Here is an 18,208-nt window from a genome sequence, read left to right as displayed (position 1 = left end):
TTGTTTTTTTTTTTAATTTAAAAAAATTAAGTTTGTTTTCTCTCTATTTCTACGATGTTTTGCATTTTTCTTGAGTAAATGGTTGAATTCTTAGCCAAAGACACCTTTTATAGTTTTCAAATTTTTGGCTTAGTTTTCTAAACTATTGGTAAAAAGTAGATAACAAATAAAGAAATTTGAAGGTGGAGGTAGGTGTTCATAGATTTAATCTTTAAAAATAAAAATAAAAAACCAAATGATGAGAATATGATGTAAGAAATGTTATTGAAATGTTAGGGGCTAAGTTAAGACTTTAAACAACAGAATTTGAAACAGCAACAAACATTGGAGTCTAAATTTGTAAAAACACTAGTCATTTTTGGTATGCAATATATATATTACATGTAATGTGAATACAAATAACTACAAGATACGTGGATAAATATAGTATTTCATATGATAAACTTATTTCATTTTTTTGTTATTAAAATATGTGAATATATCATCGATTCTTGTATTTTGAGTTTCATTCAATTTATTTTAGCTATTGTTACATCTATTTCCTTGGAATAAATTGCTTGTAACATTTTCATTACTACTTTGTTTGACAATATACACTTTCATTAGTTTGAGAATTTTTCTCTTAAAAATTTTTAGGTTTAAATCTTATTTTGATCACTGAACTTTGAATCTTATTCTATTTTGGTCCCTAAATTTTTAAAAACATTCGTAGTCACTGAACTTTTAAAAATGTTTATTTTGGTCTTGTTATTAAAAATTTGTTAACTCTAGGATTTCAATTTTGAATTAGATGGTAAAACAATTTTTTATAGGAGATCTCAAGTTATTTTGCGTCCAAGATTTTGACCATTCACTATTTTGGCATGTTGATTGTTGATATTTTACCTCATCTTTATTTTGCTCAATTTATATTAGATGCAATTTTCATCCTTAAACAGATTTAATCTTTGAAAAAGTTAATATAATCTTAATAATAGGGACCAAATAACTTCTTAAAAATTTAAAGACTAAAATAGATATTTTTTAAAGTTTAGAGACAAAATAAGATTTAAATCGAATTTTTAATTTTGAACACGTTTTAGTCAATGAACATCAAAGTGAATTATTGTATTAGCCCATCACTTTCCCTCTCTCCTTCCTCTAGTTGGTTCCTCTTTCTTCATCTTATTTTTCTCTTTTTATTCCTCACTCTCCCTCCTCTCTCTTGTTTTTTTTTTTTGTTTTTTTTTTATTTTATTTGTTTTCACTTTCCACCCTCCTTCGTATTTTTTTTCTTTTATTTTTCTCTCCCTTCGGTGTTTTTAATTCTTTTTTAGTTAAATATCGATGAGTTTATGTACTTTTGGTTTTGATTCATTTTAATCCTCGTATTTTTAAAATGTTCATTTTGATCACTATACTTTCAAGTTTTATTTATTGTAGTCCTTATACTTTAAAAATATTCATTTTAGTCTTTATACTTTTAATTTTGGTTTGCTCTAATCCTTGTACTTTTAAAAAGTGATGATTTTAGTCCTTGGATTTGTATTTTTAAGGAATTAAAATGATAACTTTTTGAAAAGATAAGGACCAAAATAAACTAAAATTGAAATGATAATGACCAAAATGAATTTTTTGAAAGTATAGGAACCAAAATGAACCAAAATTGAACGTGTATAGACTAAAATGAACATTTTAAAAGTACAAGGACCAAAATAAACAAAAATCATAAGTATATGGACCAAAATGGTATTTAAACCTTTCTTTTTCCTCTTAGTTTCTTTCACTCTTATCTCATTTGTTTGTTTTTGTTTCTTTTACTTGGATGTTTCTTTCCCTCTCCCTTTTGATTTGGATTTAAGGAAGTTCAAGAAATGATTTTAAATCCTATGATTTGAAATTAAAAAAATGATTTTAAATGTTTTACTTCATTTGGAACGAAAAAGATTAGGAATAAATGTATTTAAAATTTTATGTCAAAAAAGAAAAGAAAGTCAAAAAGTTTATTAATATAGACTTTTAATTATGACTTGTTAATTGAAAATTAGAAATTAACAATATTAAATAAGTAATTTACAACTAAATCTTATAAAAATTTGTGAAAAAAGTTGACCATTTTAATCTCTCTCTTTAATGCAAAAAAATGAATTTGAAATAATTTCAGATTTTATATCATCCTCTTTCTTACCATGGAAGGAAATCACAAATAAAGATCTCCTTGAGTAGCGGAAGTGGATCGTTCCAAATTCCATTCGAATGAACACAAACATTACAGTCTTAAACAGAAACTAACAGATCATGCACAAATGGAAATTACAGCATGCTATAATAGGAGTCAAGGGATAGAGTATTCATAACTTTGAAAAATCCTTATTTAAAAAAACCTCGATCAGTTTCCAATGCATCCAACAACGCTTGAACGCAACAAACAGAACAACACGATCACGAACACAACGATCGTCTGAATGCTCCTCGAACCCAATCGAGTCAAACTCGATTCACGAACAGATGTAAAGATACCACCACAAGTATTACCTTGGTATTCTCGGTGTGAGAATCCAAGAGTTGTGGGCTCTCTATGATCTTGGCTTAAGGAAGAGAAGAGGTATGTGATCGAGTAAGTGAGAGATATGACATTGTCTATCGCATAGATGATGTACTCGATCATTTAGTAAATGAAGCCTATCGCATAAACTTTGCTACTCGATCGTGTAGCAACGATCAGTTGAGTAACTATCATATAGTCAACTCTTTATACGATTGTTTACTCTCTCAATGACTATCACTTAATAAAACAATTTTACTTGACAACCTTTTTGCGTGAGTACTTTTCGAATGAAGCAACTTATAACCTTTTAGAAAAAAAAATTTCTTTTATCTCACGATTACAATAAAACTTCCAATAGCCTCCAACTCAATCAATTATTAGAGAAAAAGAATTAATTATCATATAATCAATATATTATAAATAAAAATGATAACCAACTTATCATATTATATTTATAATCTATAGTTTTAATATTTCATCATATGAAACATATAAACCATAGTTCTTTTTCTATCTTATGGTACTTAATATAAATCATATTTATATATTAATTCCGCCAATTAATATATCTAATACATCACACCAATTATATCACATATAATTGAATTTCCTCTTGTTAATTTGAACACTTCAAATTAGCCCAAAATCTGATTCTCAACTTGAACTCATTGAGCTATCAAGGGGATCTTATGGACCTATAGATTGAAGCTCCAACGGTACGTGAATAACTGACTAAACTCTTTAGTCACGAGATCCATCATCCGTTAACTGTCGGACATTCCACTAAAGACCAACAACTGCACTCTTTTCATTACAGATATATTTCTGTGTCCATATAACCAATCAACAGTGCAATAAGCCTTCACAAGTCGCTCGTAAGTACAGTTGGGCTAAATTATCGTTTTGCCCTGTAGTTACATCTAACTCCTTAAGTACTATTGATTTCTCTAGTGAACAGTAAGTCATAGTCTTACTATGACAAGTCTTCTCTTCCAAAAAGAGAGTGTGGTCACTATGTTCAAGACTCGGAATCAGCCCTTAAGGGAGCAATTTATTTACTTACCCCTGCTTCGGAGAAGGAGTAAATTTCGTCTTGTGTAACTGAGTTCCCAACTCCCCAATCAGATGAATCCCCAAAAAGGTAGGCTTGTTGAGTTGGCAATCTGGTCATTCTCACTATACTAATCAAAATACCACCCTCATAGGCAAGAGTTCCTAAAACACTCAGAATTAAGGTGATGTCAGGTCATTTTAGTGAAATGTAAGTCTCATTTACTAATAAGTGCACCATTGTAGAGACTTGACCAAATGGGGAGCTAAGAATGTATTTTCACCCGATAAGATTTACTCCTTTGGAAAACAAACGATTAGATCCCTGAAGTGTTAATTTCGAGACAATGGAGCCTCACCTCTCACTGACCCAAAAGGAACTTGGTTTCAGGTTGGATCATAAACAAATTGTTATTAGTACTTAATGTGCAAGGAGTAGTGACAAAAGTAAAATGAACATTTGACCCAGCTGTAATTACAAAAGCTCATGAATGTTCAACTTGCTTATAATGATTTTATTCATTGACACAACTTATCCTAAAATGCATAAGAGTGCAATTCTAGGTCTATAGTTAATGAATTAAAATTGGATAATTAATATTAAATCATTGAAATTTATGATCTGTAGGTCTATGGGTTCCTATACTAGATCTTACGTACAATTAGTGATCAATTTTGTTAAAATAATTGAAATGTTGAAATTGATTTTAATATATTTGATACATTAAAGAAGAGAAAACATGATTAATGTACTTGATACATTAAATATTAAATAAAATTATTAATGTCTAATATATATAAAATATAAATAGAATTCAAATATATTGCAGGAGATTTTGGTAATTGAATAAGATTCAATTAAATTTTAAAAAAATAATATTTTAATATTCAATATTAAAAGATATATGTTTAATTTAGGCAAAATTTATCATTATAATTGAATAAGATTCAATTAAATTGTTAAAAAATAATTGTTTGTACTTAAGATGCAAACTATTTTTGCTTGGATAGAAAATAGTAAACATTATAGCAAAGAAAGAGAGAAAGAGTGAAATTTAATTGTAAGTTGTAAATAAGTGTACACGCCATTATTATATTTGGTGCCCCAAACATGACTTGATCTAATTGATATCCCAAATGGCTCGTTAGTGATTGTCATAGTGATAACGATCCGGTAGAAAAGAGTTTTTTTTTTTTTTTTTTTTTGCAAAGTTCTCATAATTCTCCTCTCTTTCAAAAGTTCCAACAAACTCTTTGGTCCTTGGATCAAGCTATAAGAAAACCTTCGTGGAGAGGATTAAAGAAACATCTGAACTATCTTCATTTTCCAAGATATCCCATCAATATCCATTCATCACACGTGGTGTAACATCTCGAATTTTTCAAATAATTTGCATTAAATTATCTTGAAATATTTTATCATTATTTTGATAGATTGAGCTAAAAATTTAATTTGAAAGACAAAATAATTAATTTAAAAGATATTTATAAAAAATTAAAAGTTTAATTCAATTTAAGGAAAATTTTGATTAATTTATTTTGATAAAAGTGTGTTTTTAAATTGATTAAATATTTGGAATGGTGTAATTTATCTCAACTATTGGATTGTATATTTTCTTTAAATTTAGTTTGGAGCCAAAATTAAGTTAATTGGAAAAGTTAATTGGGTCGAGATTAATTTGATAAGAGATTTGAAAATTTTAGATTATTTTGGATAAAGATTTGAAAATAAAGAAAAAGAAAAAAAAAATAGGATTTTGGAAATTAAAAGGAATTTGAAATCTAAGAAGGAAAGCGGATATTGTGGTTCTAAATTTTATCCTTTTTAACTTTGGAATTTGGATCCAAATTAGAGAAGATAATTAATTTAAATTGAGTTAATAAGAGAAATTTGAATTTAATTTAAATTAATTAGATGATGAATTTTCTAATTAATTAAAATATGAATTTTTTAATTAGAGAAAATGTCTTATTCAAAAAAAAAAAATCTAATCTATCTACTACTTCAAGTTATGGAATTCCAAATAATTTAGGACTATGAGTATTTTTTCTCTATAAATACAACCATTCACTTAATTCCAAACCATTTATTTCATTCCAAAGGGGGTCATTAGAGAGAAAAATCCCTATTACTTTCATATTTTTTTAACCTTTCGCCGTTGTGCATTCGCTGGTCACCGCCGCTCACTGGATTTTTATTTGGTGAGTTGTTGATGATTTTTCTTTGGACTTCTTCATTGATTCTTTAGTACACACTGAATTTTGGGCCAACTTGATTTACCTATAAGATTTAGAGCACCGATTCAAATTTTTTAAAGTCGTTAGTATACTATTCAACAAGTTTCGGAGCTTTGGAGTGCATAATTGGTGAGTATTAAGACTATGGAACTCTTTGGATTAGTTATAAATGTTGAAAATTGGATTTTAAATCCTAAATTATGGTTTACATTTAGATTTGAATCTTTGAGCGAAATTTGGAATAAATTTGGAGTAAATAAAGCGTTTGAGACATTAATTGAAGTTTTTGTTGGAGGTTGATTTCTTGGATTAATTTTGGAATTTCAATTCGTGGTAAATTATCTTACTACTAGAACCGTCCTTGTGCCACGCGATAAATTTAAGAATACTTTTGAGGATTCTGAGACTGTTTGCATCTAGATGCATGAGGATAAATAAGTTGAACTTGATTATGTTTGAAACATATTATGAGTGAAAGCATGAATTAAATTATTTTGTTTATATGATATACTAGATGAACAATGAGTATGATGATATGTATTTACATATTTATGGGTCTATGTTTTGATAAACATTATGTTTATCATAGTGATAGTTACCTCTACATATGATTAGATACCCACTAGAGGTGGTGATCTCCTTCGAAATTTTACCATATATTTTTTTTCTTTTGGGATTCACCAGAGGTGGTGATCTCCTTTGGAATTTCACCAGAGGTTTCGAGTTTCCTTCGGGATCCACTAGAAGTTCGTGTTTCCTTTGGGATCCATCAGAGATTCGTGTTTCCTTTGGGTCCACCAGAAATGGTGATCTCCTTTGGGACTTCTTTGTATTTCCTTCGGAATTCACCAGAGGTTGTGGGTACACCTAATCTATGGTACAGTGGGTTCAACTATTCACTAGTTACCATCCTATGAAAAGTAGAAGTCTATGCACATCCCACTAGAGAGTGTCATCTAAAGGACATAGATGCTTAGCCTATCCCTGATAATGACTAAGTATTTTATACTCTTTTTATGTTATGTTTTATGTTCTTCAGAAAAGTGCAAGGACATTCTGATGAATGGCAGAAGGAATTCAAAGAGATGTTTTCGCTCATGTTTTCTTGTTTTAGTGTTTTAAATTCCAGTCTTGATGTTTGAATTTAGGGTTCCGGTGTTGAAATTTTTATTTATAAAACTTCAAAACATTTATTTTGAACATATATTTTTGGGAACCTTGATCAAAGATTTTCAGTTATTTAGATTTTACAAAAGTTATTTATTTAATAAAAATTAGTTTGATTTAGTTAAAATTTGTGAGAGAGTCGCTTTAAGATTTATGCTCATATAGTAATGACCTAGTATAAGTTCTAAGGAGCTGGGCCGTTACACGGGACAAGGCCACGTGAGCACTTGCTCCGAACGACATGGAAAAATCTCCCTTTACAGGAAGAATGTGGGAGGGAGCAAGGATCTCCCATAGACTAAATGGAGACAGTGACAGAGATTATATTTTTCCATACTCGTCCCATTCTCCATTCCCACTTTTTTTTTTTTTTTTTTTCCAAAACAAGGGTTCAAGTAGTCTAGTCTAGGAGTATAGAGTATTTTGTATAATTTAACTTTTAACTGTCGATTAAATTAAAAGAAACTTAAAATTCTTTTAGTTTAGTTGAGTGCAACGAGAGGGTGTTACAAAACAGGGAAGCATTTTACAAGAGCTTGCAAATAGAGAAGTGGCAGTGCCAAAATTCTGTGTAGATATTGCTTCATTGCTTGCAAGATAATGTTATTCAGCATAAAGTATCCCTGCTTCAACCACATAACAGCAATTTGTGTATGCTTTCTTTCATTCTCAGGTAATGACATTTTTTTTTTCAAGAGAACTTAGGCCATTCTTTTCTAATCTTCCTTTTGGTCAATTCAGAACAACAAGTGTTGGCAATGGGAGCCCAAAAACTATTGCACAGGAGAAGGGAATACCTACCAAGGCTCCCATTTTTCATCAACATTATATTTACACTCATCTGTAAATTGACAACATAGCCAAGGTGAAGAATGGCCTAACTATAAAATTTTTATTTTGCACACAACAATAACCAATTGACCTCATTAATGAGTTTCAGAAACTAGATACAGCTTTTGACTTTCATCAATCATATGGACATCAAGAATTTTACCTCCATCTTCTGATAATATACAACATTCACCTGAAACTTGTAGCTGCTCTGATGATTCTTTGATGAGCTCTTCAATAGTGATTGGAACCCATAGCACAATTCCAGGTCTTTTGTTTTCTTCAGGATCCCATGGGTGGAAAGGGAACACTGTACATTTCTTCGAGTGCTTTTTGTCTGTAAAAGTAACAAATGTTTTTTTTTTTTTTTAAATCCTCATTTTGAGTTTATGCTCATCATTTTCCAGTTTGATTTCTTGAGAAATTGTACAATGGAAGCTCAATTTGCTTATGACTTGGGCAGAATATTGGTGACATAGAAATAGAGAAATGAAAAGGTCTGATTAATACCTGTGAATTCTCGAGAGGAATAAGGAGATTCTGATAACTGTGAAGCTTTTGCCTCTTCCAAAAGCTTAAGCATATTCCTGTTTCCACAAATTCTGCCTTCATCAAGCGGGGTGTTTCCCCATCTGCAGTATAGAAATGACCATAGCGAGGATGAAATTGTTGATCCAATATGGAAATGATATGAAAATATGCTTTTCTTAATTTTTAAGGGAAGTGATTTTTCATAAGGGCCGTGCAAGTAAGCTCCATATATTGGACAACAATGTATTTTATGTTCTATTTGCATACCTGTCCTTTGAGAAAACACTAGCCCCTGATTCTAAAAGCAACTTTGCCATCAAAGTTAGTCCTTCTGAGGCAGCTATATGTAGCGGAGTTCGGAAATCATAATCTTTGGAGTTGGGATCAATGCCATAGCACAATAATCTCTTAAGAAGATCTGAATCACCCCTTGAAACTGCTGTACATAGGAAGCTACCAGGATTCTCAACCTTCAGTGAAGCACCTTGTTTAGAAAGCAAAACAGCAACTTGATCGTTCCCATTCTTGATGGCTTCCATTAATGGTGTATTGCCAAAATTATCTGGGAAAAAGACACAACAAATATCACAGCACATTATCAATAAGTTAAAGAGAAGAAGAAACCTCAAAACACTTGTATTCTACTGTCTATAGTTAACCTGTAAGGTCAATGTTTACTCCATCCTGAATAAGAAAAACTACTATATCCTCGAATCCTCTGGATGCTGCAAGATGCTGTGGAAAAACAAGCAATCTTTTAGCCAAAGTAATTCAATGTCAACTCCAAGAGAAAATGTCATTCCCATATAATACAAAGTATAAAAAGTATATTCCGTACCAAAGGCGACCTTCCATCATAATCTGTCTTGTTTGGATCAGCTCCAGCTCGAACAAGACCTTTTAATTGGTACAGATCTCCGTGATATGCTGCACTGTTCACCTTGAGAGCAAGTTCAGCTTCTTGTTTACCAATATGAAATGTGATATCTGATTCCAATTGCTTAACTCGAAGGTTCGTTTCTTTTCCCTACAGATATGGAATCCTTAGCTCTATTATAAATGCACTCTCACTGAAGTTCTTGAAATTAATTAAGAAAGTAATGACTGAAAACCATAGTCCTTTAGAAAAATAATTCAGCCACTTAATATCAATATTACATAAGTGAATTGTGTTACCTCTAGAAGGTTGTTCAAGATTTTCCTCCCGTCGTAAAAATATATGTCAAGGATATTTGTAAAGGACTGCTTATCAAGGCGCAAGAGTCTACATAATTCACACACTCGAACTGTATAAGGTTGAGGAATATTGCAAAGAATTGAAATCTCTCCAAAAGAGCTGTTGGGTTGTAGTAAATCTATGGTCTCTTCTGAACCATCTTGACCTATTCCCACTTCCTCCTGCAGAAATATGATTCAACTTTTTAAGAATCAAATTATAAAACTACCTCCTCTCTCTGAAGAAGTCTACATAAGCTGACAAGGGCAAGTACACATAAAAAGGAGAAAACAAGCCATGGAAAAGAGCTGTATTGGTAAAATAAATTACAATTGGAAACAAAAAAATATGATGAGTGGAGTCATACCAGCACACCATGACAGACAAAATAAAGTTGATCGACCACATTTCCTTGTTCCATTATCACCTCTCCAGGCAGAAAAAACTCTTCATGGAGTCTAATAACCTAAAAAGACAAACCAAAGAAATAACAAGAAAATCAAAACTATTTTTTTACAAAAACAATGATCAACTGCTACAAACTAGAAAACAAAATGCTTACTATTTGATTGATGAACTCTGGAGAGCACCCTCTAAAGAGAGAAACATTCTGAATATAAGGCAAATACAATGATTGAGAAATCTGCATAAAGTGAAATATTGTCATGCTACCAACTCAAGCTCATTTATGCACTGAAGAAAGAACCTACTTCCTAACAAAAATGAGAAAGAATTAAAAAGCTAACTAACCCTGATATGAATTTGCAAATCATTACTCTCTGCCCACCCCAAATCAAAGATATGATAAAGAAAGTGAAAAGAAGACAAGTGTTTTCTAATGCCACTGCTTTGATAAACAAATTAGTTCTTGTTATCACTATTTTTTACGTCTAAACTAAATTATATAAAATTGAAAATCAGTGTTTACTTTAGCACGGATTGATATTGGGATGTCTTGTAGAACAGTAGCCTCAGTGTAGCTACTTTCATACTGTAAACGTAAGTGACCTTTGATCTGATCACGGATTTCCCTGCTAAGTCTATTTCTGTTCATGTATTTCATTACATCTGCCATTTTATCCCTGAATTTCACTGTCTTGGATCCTTTTACAATCAATGCAGTCATGTTACCAATCAAGTAAGCACCAAGAACCATGTCAAACGACACGTAAATCATAATGAATATCATTTCCCTTAAGTTGACTGCATGTATATCACCATAACCTGTTCATAAACAAACAAGGATTAAAGAACACAGCAGAAATAAATTAGAATTTCACTTCCAAATGCCAGTAAACAACCAACAAGTGGAGGTTATTCTAATATTCATTAAACAGAATGTGCATCAACAATTTTTTAGATTGATGGATCGCGAAAGAAATAGAAACTATGTTCATTTCAGTTCATGCACTTCCATTTCATTGGTTCAAGGATCATCATTGAAGATGTTAAGAAGGTCAAACTTACCAACAGTGGCCATGGTTACAATAGCAAAATATAAAGATGTGGTGTAACGTTTCCATAAATCTATCTCTCTGAAATGTGAGTAACTGTAGTCCCCTAATTTTAAGCTTCCGATCCATGTGTATCCTTCTTCAGAAGCGGGAAGAGTAGTTGCCAAATAGTAAAAGATGCAGGCCGCAGTATGTGTGCAGTAAAGTTCAACAACAAGTAGCTTTACAATTCTAGTAAACATATAATTAATACGTATATCCTTCTCCATCGTCTTAAAAAAGGCATCAATTTTCCGCACCCGAAATAACCTTATCCATAGAAGGTATCTCACCTCCTCTCTCCTCCCACAAGCCTGTTCAAACAAATATAGAAATAACCTTCATAAAAACATTTTCCATTCTATAAGACCCAATAGTATCTAGCAATATATCTTTGCAGTTAAGAAGAGTATTAATAACGAGTGGTGCTATCAGAAGTGTATGGTAGATAAATATATCTGACGAGAGCTTAAGGTATTTGCAATAAAAGGATTATTCAAGTTTCAACAGTCAACCATCTGTAAACTTGAATAGGGAACACTAATTAATATATAAGATGGTCACAAGCCAACAACCTTCCCTATTGTGAATTCAAATAGGTGGAAATTTGAATATAACTGAATCATTACCAACTAGAAAAGAAATTCGAAGGAAACCTTTTTCATCTATGCCAGTGCCAATTATAGTACATGAAGAATGATCATGAGTTTACCATTTTAACCAAGACCCCTAACTATAAAGCCTCCTAAGTATATTTTGCTTCCATCAGACACTCTTTAGAAAAATAAAAGAAAGCTTTGATAGAGTGTTACCTTATAAATGATGTCCCACGGCATACAGCTGAGCAAATCAGTCACAAAAGTGGATTTCAAGTACCTGCAGAGCAAAAAAATAGGTGAAATCAATGACAGTATCAATCTGGATATAGACTCATTACCCACTAATATGCAAAAAAAATACCTATCTTCAGTGATATAAAATCACACAGAAGACGTTTCCACTCCAATAAACAAATTATACTAAAATTACTTATTTTGGCCTATCAAACAGTGAACATTAATCTCATATAGAGCCAAAAACAGAGTGGTAATGTAGATGAAAAAGGAATTAATTACTGACTTGAGAGCTATTGGAGTGCGCTTATAGACCATTCGGTATGTCTGCGGGTCTCTGTAGGCAAGGAAGAATTGGAAAACAATGTCTAAGAGGAAAGCAATTTGTCCAACAATGTCGAGTATAAATAGATTCTCTGGTAATCCCCTGAAGAATCCGAATTCCATGGGCGTGAAGAAGGAAGAATACACTGCCCATATCAGTATGAACTTCGTCCACGCTCTATACCACCTGCATTTCATATTATTTAAAAACTTCAGTTGGTCATATCACTAACACTTCATACACCTTTTTTAGTTCAACTATTGCAATTGCAGGGTGAGGATGGATTATGATTACTATCTTTATTCACTAAGTTACGCTTGGATTGGCCACGCTTATTGCAGCTACTTAATAATAAATTAATAAAATTTCAATTATAGTAATAATAGATTATTTAAATGTAAGTCTAACATGCAAATCTAATTACTCAACAATTTAATAATATTTCAAAATATCTATATATATATTTTTATCAATAACTTTCAACTACTTTTTTTTTTTCCTTTGAAAGGTTAAAATTGGATACCGTTTCAGTCAGCTTTATTTTCATCACCATATTGGTTTGGCTTGATTTTTGTTTTCATTTTCTATAATTTGAAGTTTTTTTAATAACTAACTTTAGTGGATTCAAATAAGTAAGCCAAACCCAACCACTTATGTTCCTATGGCCTCATATTATAACATATATTTCAAAGGCCAAGCAGCACATTTTGAAAGGGTTGTGAAATGAGTTGGAATCTAAAAAAGAAAGGGCCATTTTTGTGGTTTTTTTTTCTCTAATACCCTAATAGGATGATAAGGAAAGAAAATCAATATCATATTTAAATTTAGGGTTTTCTATGCATATAACCTAAATACATAGGTTTAATTACATAATGTCTATACTTTCCTACTTTTTACACGAATAATTTAATGAGTTATTATTTCATACTAAACACTTACTCGATTTATTTTTTTAGTTATCCTCACCATTATTTTCTTAAGAAAACTTATATATATTGTAATATTAATACCAAAACTAGTATGTAGGGGAAGTTTCTAGTGTTTATGAACTTCCCAAAACAATTTTCTTTTTAAATCTAGTAAAATTTCTCCAAAAATCTAAAAATTGTTGCTCTCGTAACTGAAAACAAAAATTAGCGAGAAGCTTCGAAGGAAAAAAAATAAGATATATTTAATATATACTGCACTATACTATATATTTCACAAATAAACTAGGGTATGCATATTGTTTTCATTTGAAAGGTTAAAATTCAAACATATTTTACATTTTCCAATACATTTTTCAAAATCAAATATATTTTACATTTTCCAATACATTTATAAACACAGTAAAAAATAAATTGTGGTATATGCAATATATATATATANTATATATATTTCAGTATATTATCAGTATATTTGATAAATAGTTGAGTCAAATAGTTGAGATCTCAATGAATAAGCGATCAATTTTCAACTAGGAATATAAAAAAAAAAATCTAAAACAAAGAAAACATTAATTTGAAATATCCTACATTAAATAAATATCAACTACAAATTAATAAAAAAAAATGTTGAAATTAGAAAATAATTTTAATAGAAAAAGAATTAAATATTTTAAAAATTTATTAATTAGAGATAATGTAATTAATAATATTTCAAAAAATAAGATCCTTATAAGTAATTGTAAATCTAGAAATGATATATTTTTTATTTTAAGATGAGAGAGAATATCAAAAGGTTAAAAATGTTCCAAAATATTTCTAAATTTTAATTATGGAATAATACTAAAATTTAGGAAAATTATGAAATATTTAATTATATGGCAGGCTAACTCTCTAAATTTTTCATCAATTTAATAAGTTAGTTATTTAGGCCCATTTTGTAATCATTTCATTTAAAAAAAAGCATATTTTTTATTTACTATTTTTCTTACAATGCTTTACATTTTTTTTTTAAGTACAAGAGTTAATTCTTAACCAAATTCTTAAATATATATATATAAAATTTCAAAATTACTTTTTTTAGGTTTCAAATTTTAACCTAGTTTTTGAAAAGATTGGTAAAGGGTAGATAAAAAAACAATAAATTTAGAGGTAGAAGGAGATATTTATAGGTTTTTAAACTAACCATCAAATCAAATGGTTACTAAACGGATCTTAGTATTCAAGATACAATTTGTCGAGTCAAAATTCAAATTTTATTTTGAATATAATTCAAAAGTTAAGGCCTCATTGGGTAACCATTTTGTTTAGTATTTTTTTTTAAAAAAAATAAACTTATGCTCACTACTTCCACCTCCAAGTTTCTTCCATTGTTATATACTTTTCACAAATGGTTTAAAAAACAAAGGCAAATTTTGAAAACTAAAAAAAATTGTTTTTGTTTTTGGGATTTGACTAAGAATTAAACTATTTTATTGAAGAAAGATATAAATCATTATAAAAAATATGGATGAAATATGTTTATTTTAAAAAAAAAAAATCAAATGATTATTAAAATGGATGGAAGTTGTAATAACAAAAACTTGATTACTTCATATGAACATACACGTGTTCTTAAGATCGGGATGAATCCAAAAGGTTCTGACCCTGTTCTTCTCTTGAAGTTTGAAAACCAAAATTTGTAGCTTCTTCAATTACCAAATTAAAAAGCATCTAATTGAGACATCTTCCATTAACTTGTGCCAACGTGGCAATCTTAGCCAAAAGTTTGCCAACTACCCATAATATGATATGAGCAAAATAAGCCCATATAAGTTGACCTTTTGATAATTGATTGTGATCTCTCTTTACTCCATTTTCTTTCTATACAAAATCTTCATTTTCCATATCATGGAAAAAGACACGAAAATCAAAAGATAACCCCAGACCAACAAAAGGCTGGGAGTAATTCCTTATATAGTTATTGAAATTCAAATTAAAATTTTTCAAATTTTGTTTCTATCTCATAAGATCTTGATTTTTCCATGTGATATTCTCAATATACTCTCTAAGATAGTGTCTCTTTTGGATCCATCATTTTTGGTCCGATCTTCAATTTCTTTTTATTGATACAAATATTAGATAGTATAGAAATTCATCTCTAAACCAAGACAATAAGAGGAGTAGCTCATCTATCTTATAAAGAATATGAGATTCCTTGATTATTTCAATGTGGTATTCTCTAACACCTAAAAACTAATTCGAAATGATATTCAAAACTTAAGAACTAAAATATATAATATTTTGAAATCTATGTACCAATATGATTTTTTTAAAAGAAGAAAAATACTAGACCAAAGATATCAAAAGAAGCCTCAACCAAGATGGTTGGAATTGAGAAAACATTTAGATTATTCCCCCAATAATTTTCATATAGTATTTTAGTAAATACTATATACGGCAAGGCAAATAAGACTTGAAAAATGATATTAAAAAAACGTACAAATCAAGAAAACCCAAAATTAATGCTAAAACTAAGGCAACGCTGTGAAAGTGCCAGCTGATATGAGGTGTGATAAAAAAGTGACAAGAACCAAATATTATTTTTTTATGTGACAAACAGTGTCACCTGAAATTATAATTTAATTTAAGTGTCAAAACCAGACACAGATTGGCCACATAAATTTGAAACGTCAACTACCTTCTCTGCCACGTGTGTGAAAAATGATGGCGGGAACACCGCCAATTTTCGGTTCTACGTCAAACTAACTTAAACTAAATACAATGGTGTCAAATGGTGGGAAAACCGTGTGACATTTATAAATAAAATAATGTATCAACTAATTGCTAGTTTTTTTTTTTTTTTTTTTTTTTTTTTTTTTTTTTATAAAAAAAAAGGGAAGTTATTTACTGTCAAATCATTGCAACCACATCTAATAATTTCTACTATAAAATACCATATTAATTTATTCACCTTAATTTTAATTTTTATGCTTTTAAAATTTTAGCCCAGTACGATCTCTTTCTTTTTCTTTCTAAAAATGTTGTCAAAATCTTAATCAAATTTTAACTAAAAAATTTTAGAAGTCTTTTTTTTTTTTTTAGAAATTCTCGTAAATAGAAAAAAATGTTAAACTATTTATAAAAATAATAAAAATATTTATAATATTGATAGACTTCTATATATCAAATATAGTTAAAATTGTACTATTTTGTGTAAATATTTTTCCTTATTTTTCTATTTTGAAAATTTTCAATTTTTTCTTTAATAATTGACTGTGTGTGAAAATATAATAAAAAATGAAAAATAATAAACATAATTTTTACAAACAAAAATTTAAGAGTTAATTTTAAAAATTGTGTCAGGTAAATTCCAATTTTCTTTAAAAAAATTTAATAAGCTATAGAATTGAATGTTTAAAAATTAAGCTTCCATTTGATAATTCTTTCGTTTTTTGTTTTTGGTTTTTAAAAATTAAGTTTATTTTTTATCATGATTTGAAATTCTTAGCCAAAAAACTTTTTTTTTTCAGTATTCAAAATTTAACTTTGTTTTTTTTTAATTAAAATCAATAGTAAAAAATAGATAACAAATAAAAAAAATTTGAAGGTAAAAATAGTATCTATGGATTTAGTTTTAAAAACAAAAAATCCAAAACTAAAGGATGTCAAGCCTAAAATTTTAAGTTTTTTTAAGTAGAACAAAATTGAGCTTTACATATCTCCACAACATTTTTTAATTTATGAACTTATGAAATACGATTACGGAATTGTTCCTCAAGTAAACTTAAAATCAAACTATAAAACAAATGCTTTAGTGAAATTTATGAATACTTTCTTACAAAAAAAAAAAATTAATAGTGGTTAGTTAGTGCATTGCAGGAAATATCGATAAATTTAATTTAATTCAACTAATAACAATTTAAAAAAAAGTAAAAAACTCCAAAAGAAAAAAAAAACCAACAAATTAAATTGAAACGCTGGCGAAAATAGCGCGGCCGAAGGAAGGCGACAATTCAGGGAAAAATCTGAAAAGTTTTGAAAAATCATTGAAAATAATATTGAAATTGAGGTAAGTACCTGCTGTCAGGGAGGATAACGAGGCACTTAATGCCATTAATGAGATTTTCACGGCTAAACCTTCTACTATTCCGATCAATTCTCAACTGTTTCTGAATCAAATTGAATCGGCTCCCTCGCGACGACGTGATCCGTTCACGAACGCTCTCTACGTTATACTCCTCCTCCGATGACGACGAATCCAGCCGCCGGCTTCCTTCCTCCTCCTCTCTTCCGCCGCTTACGGCCATCCTCTTCTCGGCTTCAACACATAAACAAGTAGTTGCCGCCGATTAATCGTTCTTCTTCCTGCATCAATTGCTGGAACCAGGTGAGACATTGAAGATCTACATGGTTGATTAAAGGAAAAAGGAGAAAGAAAGGCGAACTCAATCGCTGAACTCAATGTTCAGCTAGAAGATTCGGGAACGATGAGAAGATCATATCGTGGATTTTGGAAACAGAGGAGAATTTAGGAAGAAGCTTAATTACCGTGTAGAATCCATCGCTTTAAAGGTTTTGATTGTGTGTACAGATGGAATCACGAGCCGGAAATGAGAGGAAACTTTTGGAAAATCGAAACACGCGATTCAGATTTTCACGGAGATCTTTACGACGATGCCTAAGGTTGGAAAGAGAAAATGCAGAGAGATTGTAAGGGATGAAGATTGAAGATTAGATAAAATGAAGAACCAAAGAGGTTAAAAAAAGTTTATAAAATCGTTGAGAATGAAGTGATCGACATCTTATTCTTGACGAATACCGAGGATATGAATTTATAGTCACGATAACAACATTTTTTTTCTATTTTTTAATACTCCTTCTCCTCCTGGATATTAAAATAAGCTCAAAGTGAAGGAGAATTATTTTGTTAAAATATTTACAACTAATTTTGAGCCTATCTGTGTCTATCTCTATTACCATATATACATATAATAGTTTACTACCTATCGCGATTTATCACAAATAGATCGTAATATTTTGTTATTATTTATAAATTTTTTGGTATAATTTCCTATATTTAAACACAATCACA

The 18,208-nt window shown here is 29.8% G+C and overlaps 1 protein-coding gene across 2 annotated transcripts; it reads right to left on the bottom strand.

The window, feature by feature from the left end:
• Positions 1 to 7,556: 7,556 nt before the first annotated feature.
• LOC120068483 (potassium channel SKOR) lies at positions 7,557 to 17,989 on the bottom strand. Of its 2 annotated transcripts, none has more exons than XM_039020267.1 (14): positions 17,665 to 17,989; positions 17,194 to 17,493; positions 12,173 to 12,397; positions 11,866 to 11,929; positions 11,028 to 11,367; positions 10,489 to 10,784; positions 10,123 to 10,203; positions 9,928 to 10,026; positions 9,521 to 9,742; positions 9,183 to 9,371; positions 9,004 to 9,079; positions 8,612 to 8,906; positions 8,324 to 8,445; positions 7,557 to 8,150 (listed from the first exon to the last, which is right to left on the bottom strand). In XM_039020267.1, exons 2-14 carry the CDS (start codon positions 17,421 to 17,423, stop codon positions 7,909 to 7,911), a joined length of 2,481 nt encoding a protein of 826 aa, XP_038876195.1. In that variant the 5' UTR covers positions 17,424 to 17,493; positions 17,665 to 17,989; the 3' UTR covers positions 7,557 to 7,908. The 2 variants fall into 2 exon arrangements, with proteins under 2 accessions (XP_038876195.1, XP_038876194.1); XM_039020266.1 differs by having other exon boundaries at positions 17,194 to 17,481; positions 17,665 to 17,988.
• Positions 17,990 to 18,208: the final 219 nt, after the last annotated feature.

This window comes from Benincasa hispida, chromosome 12 (genome assembly GCF_009727055.1).
Source record: "Benincasa hispida cultivar B227 chromosome 12, ASM972705v1, whole genome shotgun sequence".
NCBI lineage: Eukaryota > Viridiplantae > Streptophyta > Magnoliopsida > Cucurbitales > Cucurbitaceae > Benincasa > Benincasa hispida.
The sequence above is the reverse complement of the archived record's forward strand: the minus strand, read 5'-3'. Positions and strand labels throughout refer to the sequence as shown.